Source organism: Benincasa hispida, chromosome 11, assembly GCF_027475165.1.
Source record: "Benincasa hispida cultivar pf3 chromosome 11, pf3_genome.v1.1, whole genome shotgun sequence".
In the NCBI taxonomy this organism is placed as follows: Eukaryota; Viridiplantae; Streptophyta; class Magnoliopsida; order Cucurbitales; family Cucurbitaceae; genus Benincasa; species Benincasa hispida.
Genome location: NC_143488.1, coordinates 69,751,908 through 69,763,372, shown reverse-complemented (window position 1 = coordinate 69,763,372; position 11,465 = coordinate 69,751,908). Strand labels below are relative to the sequence as shown.

At 32.3% G+C, this 11,465-nt stretch overlaps 2 protein-coding genes and 1 non-coding gene across 6 annotated transcripts; 2 read left to right on the top strand and 1 right to left on the bottom strand.

Moving 5' to 3' along the window:
• The first annotated feature begins 639 nt into the window (after positions 1-639).
• LOC120089900 (RHOMBOID-like protein 1) lies at positions 640-4,583 on the top strand. Of its 3 annotated transcripts, XM_090306542.1 has the most exons (8): positions 654-792; positions 882-1,078; positions 1,167-1,248; positions 1,403-1,566; positions 1,784-1,947; positions 2,037-2,296; positions 2,959-3,085; positions 4,278-4,583. In XM_090306542.1, the coding sequence occupies exons 1-8, from the start codon at positions 785-787 to the stop codon at positions 4,398-4,400; spliced, it is 1,125 nt and encodes a 374-aa protein (XP_090162668.1). In that variant the 5' UTR covers positions 654-784; the 3' UTR covers positions 4,401-4,583. The 3 variants fall into 3 exon arrangements, with proteins under 3 accessions (XP_038903263.1, XP_090162668.1, XP_038903264.1); XM_039047335.2 differs by having other exon boundaries at positions 640-792; positions 882-1,248; XM_039047336.2 differs by lacking the exon at positions 654-792 and having other exon boundaries at positions 1,195-1,248.
• Positions 4,584-6,224: 1,641 nt separating this feature from the next.
• On the bottom strand, positions 6,225-6,297 carry TRNAK-UUU (transfer RNA lysine (anticodon UUU)). Its single transcript has one exon. It is a non-coding gene; the product is annotated as a tRNA-Lys (tRNA).
• A 2,742-nt stretch (positions 6,298-9,039) lies between these two features.
• On the top strand, positions 9,040-11,153 carry LOC120089781 (transcription factor AS1-like). 2 transcript variants are annotated; one of them, XM_039047176.2, is made up of 2 exons: positions 9,040-9,647; positions 10,184-11,153. In XM_039047176.2, exon 2 carries the CDS (start codon positions 10,318-10,320, stop codon positions 10,948-10,950), a length of 633 nt encoding a protein of 210 aa, XP_038903104.2. In that variant the 5' UTR covers positions 9,040-9,647; positions 10,184-10,317; the 3' UTR covers positions 10,951-11,153. The 2 variants fall into 2 exon arrangements, with proteins under 2 accessions (XP_038903104.2, XP_038903105.2); XM_039047177.2 differs by lacking the exon at positions 9,040-9,647 and adding an exon at positions 9,754-9,892.
• The last annotated feature ends 312 nt before the right edge of the window (positions 11,154-11,465 follow it).

Sequence of the window (11,465 nt, the reverse complement as noted above, 5' to 3'; positions counted from 1 at the left end):
TAACTTTGACTCTTCTCATTCAGAGTAGGTCAACTAATTTCATTTGAAGAATCTAATCGTTGAAATTTTCTTAAAAGGAAGTTGCTAGCTCAACTGCAACTGCCTGATTGTTGTTGTGTGCCTATTATTAAAAAAGTAGTAACTTACTGGAAGATAGTTGTGTACTCCTTTATTAATTAATTGGTGAAGGCGTTTGATTGTTACAAGTAATCATTCAGCCAGTAGCAATTGAAGTATTGAAGACTACAGAGAATATGTAGCCATTATACGGCATGTTATATTTTAATATATTTTGACAATTTTGTATCTGTTTCATGCAATATGCAAGTTATAATCTGAGGTGGGATTTTCAAAAATAAAAAAGCAACCAAAATTATTTACACAAAATAGTAAAATTTTAATCCTCTTTGATAGAGATTGATAACAGTGATTGAAATTGATAGAAGTCTATCAGTATCTATCTTTTTTTATTTTTTATTTATTTTTTATTTTTGTAAATAGTTTGATATTTTTTCTATGGTAAAAATTGAATAGCTATTCATGAAGTTGTAAACATAAGAAAAGTTCATTTCTTGTTTGTTTGGGGAAAAGGATGAAAAAAACGAAGTTAATTGGGTTCTGAATTTTCTTTCTGTTTGTATGATTATCTAAGTAGCCAAATAAAGAAGACCCTTTGCCTGAGAGAATTGTAACACAAGCCATCTCTCGTTAAGAACAATTGGGCTTCTCTCATATATTTCAAGCAGCCATGGTAGGTGACCTTTGACTGTTGCACCTTCAAATTATGACTCGGTAAGCTTCTATCATTGTCGACCATTTTCACTTTCTAAAGAAAACATACTGATTTTTTTTCCTCTTATTTCTTTTGGGTTGCTGGTCAGGTTCATCCCATCGTCTCATCCTATTTTGTTTCTCAAACTTGAGAAGAGCTTCAATGGCAGATCACCATCCTTCAGATATTCAAATCAGGGTCAATTCCCGGCAAGGTACTGCAATACACCCTGTAGAGGCGGATGCCCAGTCGGTACAAGCACCAGGTTCAAATGTTTTCTGGGAAGTCAAGCAATTCAGGAAATGGGTACCTTGGCTAATTCCATCATTTGTTATAGCCAATATTGTTATGTTTGTTATCACCATGTTCATTAATAATTGTCCTAAGAATTCAGTCTCTTGTATTGCTCGATTCTTGGGTAGATTCTCTTTCCAGCCCCTAAAAGAAAATCCTCTGCTTGGACCTTCATCTCTAACGTAAGTTGGTTTCATTGTATTCTTCATATTTCTTTTCTTCCAAAATCCAGTTTGTGTTAATTAATCTTAAATTTGTGGGGTAAATTTTCTGGGTTTTTGCAAATTAACGTGAACTATGCATCGTCCACTGAACTAATTATTACTTGTGTTTCAGGCTACGAAGGATGGGTGCACTAGAAGTTAATAGAGCTGTTCATGGAGACCAACTATGGCGTCTCGTCACGTGTAATTGGTTACATGCCGGTGTTTTTCATTTATTGGCAAATATGTTGAGTCTATTAGTCATTGGAATTCGTCTTGAACAAGAATTCGGATTCAGTATGTACCTTCTATCATTCTTTCTTTTTCTTTTCTAGTGTTGGTAGCAGAATTATTCTCTGAAATGCCAATTTAAGAGGCGACCTCTGATTTTTGGCATTTTTATTAAGAGTTCTGTTTGTTGTTTTCCTAGACAGATTATTCTATGTTTATATATAATGGATTGGATTCCTTGGCATTCCACCCTTTACAAAATTCTTTTGTGGATGTTTTACAGTACGGATTGGTTTGCTATATGTTATATCTGGATTTGGTGGGAGTCTGTTGTCTTCTCTATTCATCCAGTCTAACATATCTGTTGGGGCTTCTGGTGCCTTATTTGGGTTGCTCGGAGGAATGCTTTCTGAACTCATCACTAACTGGACGATATATTCTAATAAGGTACTCTTCAAACCGCATTTGTATTGGAGTTTTCAAATGAATCCTGACACTTAACTTGGTTGCATTTTCTGGTCTCCTTGCTCCTTCAGGTAGCAGCTCTTTTTACTCTGTTGGTCATCATAGCGATCAATTTGGCAGTAGGAATTCTTCCTCATGTTGACAATTTTGCTCATATTGGAGGATTTATTTCTGGGTTTCTTCTGGGGTTTGTATTTCTCATTCGCCCGCAGTTTGGATGGGTTAGCCAAAGATATACTTCTCCAACAGATTCTTCCTTTGCTGTCGAACATAAATTCAAGATATATCAATGTGTATTATGGATCATTTCGCTAATACTTCTGATTGCCGGGTATGCATTTCACTTTATATTTCTGCTGCCTTCTGCCAATTCTACTGAGAGAGAACAATAAAAATTAGACGTGGAGTCGAAGGCTACAGCGAGTTTCTTTTAACCCAAGATATTACAAGAAACCCAATATTGTTTTGATAGTTAAACAATATTTCATGTCCCATGGAACATTCTTTAGCTATTATATTACAAACAACGATAATCTTCAGAAATGTTTTTGTAATATGGAAGGAATGATCTTGGAAAAGTTGTTAGTTTACTCCACGCTGTTTGTGGATTTTGTTTGCCTGTAAACTACACTGCAATTCTGAAATGTTAGGCAATTGGCTGTCTACTAGAGGAAAATACACCTTCACTCTATGATCTGAATACGTCATTCCTTTCAATAATTGTATTGATCACTGGATTGGCTGAATACGTATAGACTCAACATATTGGCTGAATACGTCATTCCTTTCAATGTCTTCACTGGATTCATGAAATGAGACCAAAGTCATTGCATTGATCACGATGCATATGGGCTAAATAGTAGTGAATCTTGATGTTTTAGAAAGATTTGTTTGATGAAATTAGGATGTGTATAATGCAACTTCAGATTCATTGTTGGTTGTTGTTGGCAAAGATGTAGGAATTTTGAAACTGATATAAGATTTTATTGCCAGGTTCACCGTTGGCCTGGTTTTACTTCGTCGAGGATTTGATGCAAACCATCATTGTTCTTGGTGTCATTATTTGTCTTGCGTTCCTACTTCGAAATGGAGCTGTAATTCAGAACCTACATACTGCTTGGTAATCTTTCCTTCTGCATTCTTATTTCTTCGTTGTTTTCTCCTAGGTTTTTTCTTGCAGCGAATTTTCTATAACATGTCCTATCACATTCTACCTAAAACTGAGATCCAACCTCCAACCTCCAACTTAGGAAGATTTCCCCCCCCCCCCCCCCCCCCCCCCCCCAAAAAAAAAAAAAAAAATCATATGAAGATAATATTAAATACCTTGATACACAGTAGGTAATTCCAAAATTATACGTCAAAAACACAATTTTAAATGCTTTGATATTTTTTTGATTAATTTCTAGATTTCTGTATTTCTATATTAGTTTGTTTAATATAAAATAAGATAAGTATACAAGACAACGGATGCAACTTGAAATAATTAGTGTATTTGTTTTTTCGTGTATAAGAATTATAGTTTCTTCTAAAGTTTTATTTACTAAAGATTTTAAAAATAGTTTCATTAATTTATGTTTATATTTAACATAAAAAAAGAAATTAAATTCAAGGAAAGAAGGTAGTATTATATACTTATATTTACTTTTATGTCTAGGTACTTATAAAAAGTTTTAAAGGAAATGTGATCATCATATTGAAGTATAAAATATTTATTTTCAAATATAAAAAGATTTCTATATACTTTTTAAATTTAGAAAATCACTAAAATATTTTTGTTGATATACATAAATAGAACAATAAATATAAAAGGAAAATGATAATACGTGGGTTGAACTTGGACTTCATTGGTGCTTGGGGCAGTCAAACCACAAAGAATTTGCTAGCATGAACCATTTATAAATTAAATTTCATTAAGTTAATCCAGAAAGCTGAGACAAGTTGGAGGCTCTGGGCCTATGGTAAGTGAAAATGAAGGTAGAAAAAGAAAAGTAGTGCCCATGTGGATGAAAATTAAGTGGTATATAATTAATGGATCACAACTCATCAATTTTAATTTTAAGCTTTTAAACCAATCAACGATTTAACATGATTTCAGATTAGGAGTTCTTTTGTTTGAACTCTTGCAATGGCTACAAGTGATAGAAGTGTTAAAAGTATTGATATATTTTTATTTATCGTAATTCTATCGACTTAATTTTTTGATCAATCGATGATCTAACAAATTTAAACTCTATGGAATTACAAACACAAAACATTGTAGCAAGTCCTTGATTCTAACTTTTTTCCAAATTTCCATCTTTGGTTTTCAGTCACAGCAAGTAGGTAACCAGTTGAATCTAACATGTTCGAGCAACGGCAAATCCGCGACGTATATTCTCCCAAATGCTTCAAATTCCGAGATACAAGGTTTGTGCTCTGGGCTTTGTAACTGATTGAATGTAAACTAGACCACTTGAGATTTGAGAAATTCATCCCTTAGTTGGACATGTTTCATTGCGAAATGTGCTTCTCCTTTTGTATATGTTCTGTTTTCCCCCCTCGTACTCTCAGCTAAGTTACAGCCGTGAAGTCATTAATTTGATTCTATTATATGAATAAATAAAAATTAACACTAATGATCATCAGTGACTATTTAGTAAAAATCAAAGTTTCAAAGTATAAATTTTGAAACTTAAAAATAAAAAAGAAATCGAATTCAAAATTCAAGAATATAAATCTACCTCCGCAAACTTAGGAATTGAATGAAATCTTAAGCCTAGAGATCAAAGGCTATTTTCTTTCTTTCTTTTTCCTTTCTTAAAAAAAAAAGGACAATCTTTTCCCCTAATAATAATGATGATGATGATGATGATGATGATGTCGTCTTTTAACGCATGGTAACACACAAACCATCTTGTTGCAAATGTTTATTAGTAATGTTATTGGGAAAAAATGGTCCAGAATATTAAGTACGATTTTTTTTGCAACTTTTATTCTCTCAAACATCAAGTATATATATATATATATATTTTAAATTTTGAAAGGTCAGATTCAAACTTCTTATATCGGTGACATATATATCTTAATCAATTGAGTTTTTGACAACATCAATAGTTTACTCACATGCTTCTCATTACATTTGAACATGCTTATCCACAAACAAATAGTTCAAAGCAATATTTCCGTATTAAACAGAAAAGGGGAAAAAACATTATTAATACTAAAATAAAGAATCTGTTTCAAAAGAAAAAAAAAAAAAAGGTCGATCACTTGGTTTCTCAGTTTTCTAATGAATTTCTTTCCGCTTTATCAATATTGTTTTGTGTATTTTACTTACTAAATAATCAATATATCTTTTCAAAGATCAATAAAAAACTATGGACAAACATTAATTTATATCTCTCAACTTTGAGTATTGTATCAATTTAAATCTTGAATTTTGGGGATTGTATCAATTTAAATTCTGAACATTCATAATTATATCAACTTAAACCTTCAATTATGTTTTATTTGGATATACTTAGTGAATGTTTCAAGTTTCATTTTATATATTTATAAAAGTTTAGGATTTAAATTGATATAAATCAAGAAAATAATAAAGAAGAAAACAAAAAAGAAAAATATTAATTTCGAGAAATGGAGCTCATAAAAATGAACCATAATTTACATTAACAATTAATATATGTCTTAATTAATAATATTAACTAACTTTACTGTTTGGTAATCATTTTGTTTTTTGTTTTATTTTTTAAAATTAAACTTATAACACTATTTTCAGCTCCAAATTTTTTCATCTGTTATCTATTTCACCAATGATTTAAAAAATAAGCCAAATTTTGAGAAAAGTAACTTTCAAATAGCTTTTTTTCTTAGAATTTGGCTAAGAATTCAATTATTATATTTAAAAATGCAAATCATTAGAAGAAATGTAGATGGAATGTACTTAATTTTAAAAATATAAATAAAAAAGTAAATGGTTTCAATTTATACCTAGTTTTGCAAGTTTTTGAAAAACTCCAATCTGTTAAAACGGAAGGAAAAAAAAAAAAAAAAAAAAAAAAAAAAATCTCCAAAGGGATTTTATTTGTTGGCCACATCGTTAATTCCAACAGAGAGTTTTAAGGCGGAGTGGTGGGGCTTTATAAACCAAACATCCCAAAAATTCCACGTGTCCACACCACACCACACCTTAGGTGGGGCTCGTCTACAACATCCCTACCTCTAGGCCTTATTCTCACTAACAAACATTACAAAAAATACCAAATTAAAATAAAATTCGCCGTCTGTGGGAATCGAACCCACGACCACGTGGTTAAAAGCCACGCGCTCTACCAGCTGAGCTAAGACGGCTGAACAGTAAAACAGTAAAAATACCAATATAAAAAGTATTTCTTTTTCCTTTTTAGAAAAAAGACAATAAAATAGTGGTTGTGGTTATCTCTAATTTTGGTTAGAGGTTTCCGGTGAGGACCGGCGGCGGTATTCCGGCGAAGATGGGGCGAGAGTGAGTGTCCCTATCGAGATTGGAGGCTCGTAATGGTTCAGTGTTGGTCGGCTTTTGCAGACTGAGACTGATTTTGGGTTAAAGAAGAGGATCCCCCTCAATTTCACGGCAGCTTTGAAACATCAAATCCTACTTTCTTTTTTTCTTCTTCTTTTCTTTATTACTATTTTCATAGATACCCCCATTTTACTTTCTACGTTTCTCCTTTTGTTTTGTTGTTTTTTTTAAAAAGAATTAAAAAAGAAAAGGAAAAAAAAAAAAACCCTTATTCATACATTCATTCCTTCCTTTTTCACATTGTTAATCATAATAACCTGCTTTTTTCCCCCCGTTTACCTATCGTATCAGAAAAATATGATGGGACATGAGAGCTTTTTTGACGCGACAACCCCCCCTTCCCATGCTTTTTCTTTTTCGTTAAATTTTTTTATCACTTTAATGTTATCTTTACATATATTTGAATATCTTGATATACTATTAAATTTGTCATAATCCAATCGCTCAAGTTTTTACATCATTTTCTCTTCCATATATATTGAAATATATTTGTTGAGTTTTAACAAATTTTCAAATTTTACGGGAAGGGAGTGCTAAAATATTAACATAATATTAATTTTTTTTTATATTTCATAACTTATCCTTTCAAATTGATTGTTGATTAAACAATATCAAATACTAAAATTTTCGCGTGTCATATTTGTAATTGATGATTTAGATTAATTGAATTTAGAAGTTTTTATTTTATTAAGTTACAAATTTTACTTTCGATAAAGTTAAAATTTACCTTTTTTTTTTTTTTTTGCCAAATTATAGAGATTAAATTTGTAAATTTTTTTTTTTTTTTAAAATATGCTTTAAACAAATATATCATTATAAATTCAAGTCTAACTAATAGTCTATTTGGATTGACAAAAGAAAAAAAAAGTTGTTTTTATTTAATGATAAAATTATTTAAAATGCACTTTGAAAGTGTTCCAAAGTCTATTTTGAGTGGTTGTCAAACATTTCAATTTGTTTACAAGTAACTTATTTTTAGAATTAAACAAAAGCAAACACACCTTAAATCAACTATGAGTAGCTAATTAAGCGTAATTTATCAACCGTTCAAATTCTCATATCTCACAAGTATTTTGAAATCAATCGAGAATCAAATTGAACCAATTGGTTTTTTTTTTTTTTTTTTTTTTTTTTTTTTTTTTTAAAAGAAAGTGGGAGTAGAAAGAAGAAGAGAATAAAAAAGAAAAGGGAAAAAGAGAAAGAGAAGATAAAGGGACGTAACGCATCACTGACAAAACCTGGGGAGAGGGAGAGGGAGTACTGAATGGAGCACAGAGAAAAGAAAAGGTCCAGTCTCCATCAAACCCCGTCACCTCGGGCCGCGAATTCCGGACTACAGTCCATCTCTCCCTCTCTCTTCAAACATTTCTCCACAATACAATTCCCCTTCTCCGGAGCCACCGCTACCATTCCGCCACTCCTCATCCCCTTCTTTCTTCTTCTCCTAATCTTTTCCTTTCCCCCCCCCCCACCTAAACACTATAATATAGAGAGATACAGAGGACGACTCACAGATACTAAACATTATAACAAACCATGATTTAAGATAGTAATATATAATAATAATGTAGTTAGCCATATATTATAATAGTTGGAAATAATAATTATTATAGTCGCACCCTAAAACATGTAGCTCACTTTATCCATTTCAAGTTGGTTGTCTAAATGACCCCTATATTTAATAATAATAATAACGTAAATATTACGAATTTATAAATCTCAAAATGCAAAGAATAAATAAACCTTCCCAATGATTGAATTTGTATTTTATATTTAGTAGACTTATGGAATTCAAATTATTCTAATACTATATTAAAGTTGATCAATATATTTATAAATTCAAATTGACAAGTATATTTAATTATATATAAAGTGTTCAAACAATTTGACCATTCAAATAATTCGAATTATTTAACTCAAACTTTTGATTGGTTTTGGATTGGATCTTGGATTCGCAAAAAATAGATTTAAGTTAGACCCAATTTAACCTAAATTACATATAAACATATATATTTCTCTTGATTTAAAGTTTGACTAATTTAGATCGATCAATTTATGAATTTTTAACCTTTTTCTTTTAAAATTGTCATGATGTTTACGGCTTTATTTGAAATTTGTAATAAATATCATATTTAGTATTTAACATTTAGGTCTCGTAATCATTTCGTTTTTTGTTTTTGTTTTTGAAAATTAAGCCTAATTCTTTTACGGTTCTTACCATAATTTGCATATTTCTTAAGTATAATTGTTGAATTCTTAGCCAAGTTCTAAAAACAAAAAAATAACTTTTTGATAGCTATTCTTTTAGTTCTTTAAATTTGACTTTATTTTTTAAACAATTGGTAAAAAATAAATGACAAAAAAAAAAAAATAATAAATTTGAGGTAGAATTAATGTCTATATGTTTAATTTTTAAAAACAAAATAATTATCAAATACATTTCCCTTGTCATGTATTTTAAGTAAATTTAATTATTTTAAATTAATTAAAAAAAAGATATAATTCAAAGACCAAAAACACAACGTCGAATTTATGGATTGGGTTGAAAACTTGAATCCGATGTTTTGAGTCGTCAACACAACCTGATACCCCGAATTGAGTTGGTTTAAAAAAACACCATCAACCCAACAAGTGTTCATATATCAATACTTGAACCAGATTGATCGGAGTATGTGGAGTGGAGAGATGGCACAGGTTAAGCGCTGAAACCAAGCTTAAACCTCTCTGCGCCATTAAATGCCAAGCAACACCCACTCTCTTCCCCCTTTCCCTTTCTCTTTCTCTCTCTGCAGTTCTGATCCTCAGCTGTTTCGCTCTGTCTCAATCGTCCCCTCTGGCTTTATACATATATATGGAACAGTGACTAAACGAAGGCCTAATGCTGCTGTGGGCTGTGCCTGAGTGGAAACGCCCACTCTTCTTCTTTGGCTTCTTTCCCCCACCCCTCTCTATCTCTCTCTTCAATATATTTACCCTCTTTTCCCTTTACCCTTTTCTTTAATTCCATCCTTCTCCTCCCTCTTCCATTCTCTCTCTCCTTTTGGGGCTTCTTAATCAATTGGGTTTTCTTTTTCTCTCTTTGTTTCTACTGAATTTGGTTCTGTTTTGGCTGTGGAGGCTCGTACTTACCACTACCAGTGTATGCACTCATCTCTCTTTTCCCTTTTCCTTCTTTCTTATCTCTGTTTTTCTCGTTTCATCGTGTTCTTATAAGGACTTCCACTGCAGTCCCCTTGTGAGGAAATACTTCTGTTACCTATTTCATGATGGCTATACTCCTTTTTTATACTCTTTTGCTTTGAACAATGGGAATTCTGGGTCGCTGTCATTGTTTAATTCTGATGAGTCTTGCAGAATTTTCTTAGATGAAGCACAATTTTTGGGGTAATATTCAAATGGGTTTCGTTTGTTTTTTTGGTATTTGTCTACTAATATGAAATAATTACTGTTTCTATAGCTGGTTATATCTGGTTTGTTGTTTAGCTGAGGTTGAATTTCTTCTGTATCTTGATGGCACAGTAGTGGAGCTTCTTATGTGAAATGTGTTTAGTAAATTTAGGCCTAGTTTTGTTATGGATTGCTGTGTTAGTCAGTCTTTTCCCAGAATCTGTTTCTATTTTGTATTATCTTCTTATGATAAGCCCTTTTATCTCACTTCTTGTAATCCTCTCTTAGATGCTATGAAGAAGAAGGCTCTGGGAAGCTACTAAATGAATTGAACACTGCTTAGAAATTGTGGAAGAATAGAGTAGAATAGAATAGAAATCTAACCAAGTTTTAAAGCTATACAATAAAAAAAACTTATTATCATGGCCACTTCCAATGGGGGATTTCTTCAAACTGATTCATCCACTCCACCACCATCTCTTCCTCCTTGGCTTTCCAATTCCAACGGTGGCTCTTCACTCCGTCCGCCTTCCCCGTCCGTCACTTTAACACTCTCTTCCCCTACAGTTCCAGCATACTCTCCCATCCCCTGGCTGCAACAGCCAGAGAGAATCCCAGAAAACATGCCGCTTGTGTTAGGCAATTTAGCACCACAAATGTCAATGCCATCATGTGGTGGAAGCCTCTTCGCTTCCGAGCTCGTCGAATGCTGTCGAGAGCTCGATGAAGGCCACCGTGCTTGGGCAGCACACAAGAAGGAAACAGCATGGAGGTTAAGGAGACAAGAGTTGCAATTGGAGTCGGAGAAAGCGTCTCGGATTCGCCAGAAGATGGAGGAGGTTGAAGGGAAAGTGAAAGCTCTTAGAGAAGAAGAGAAGATTGCTTTGGAGAGGATTGAAGCTGAGTATAAGGAACAATTGGCAGGGTTAAGAAAAGATGCAGAGGCCAAAGAACAAAAGTTGGCTGAGCAATGGGCTGCAAAACATTTGAGCCTTACTAAATTTCTTGAGCATATGGGTTGCAGAACAAGAATTGCCGAGTCCAGTGGGAGGTGAGAAACCATCTGCCATAGTTTAAGTTTTGTGATTGGTCTCTCTGAATTTCTTCTTTGGAAATCCTTCCTTTTCAAATTCTCTTTTATATTTTTACTTCCATTTTGTATCTATTGACATCTGAAATTATGCATCAATGCCATCCTATATTTGCTTTGTAATTGATACTCTTACTAGCAAAATGTCAAGTATTTTGATTCTGCCAATTAAGATCCTCGCCCCTTTTAATCTTACAAAATATTTGTTTAGGATATGTTATTACAAAAGGCCAAGGTGAAGATTTGAATGTTAGACCCATATAGATTAAATTACTATGATTTGGTTTGGTGGTCAATAAGTACCAAGGTTAGCGAAAATAGGTCCTTCCTTTCGAGTTTCTTGATTACAGATTCTCTTATCAAGAGAGTAATTAAGATTTAGGTAAGTTTGACTCAGAGTGTGTTTATATCTACATATATAAAAGATTAGCTTTTGACCAACTAATGTGCTTTTCAACAGAAAATATATTTTAATTCATT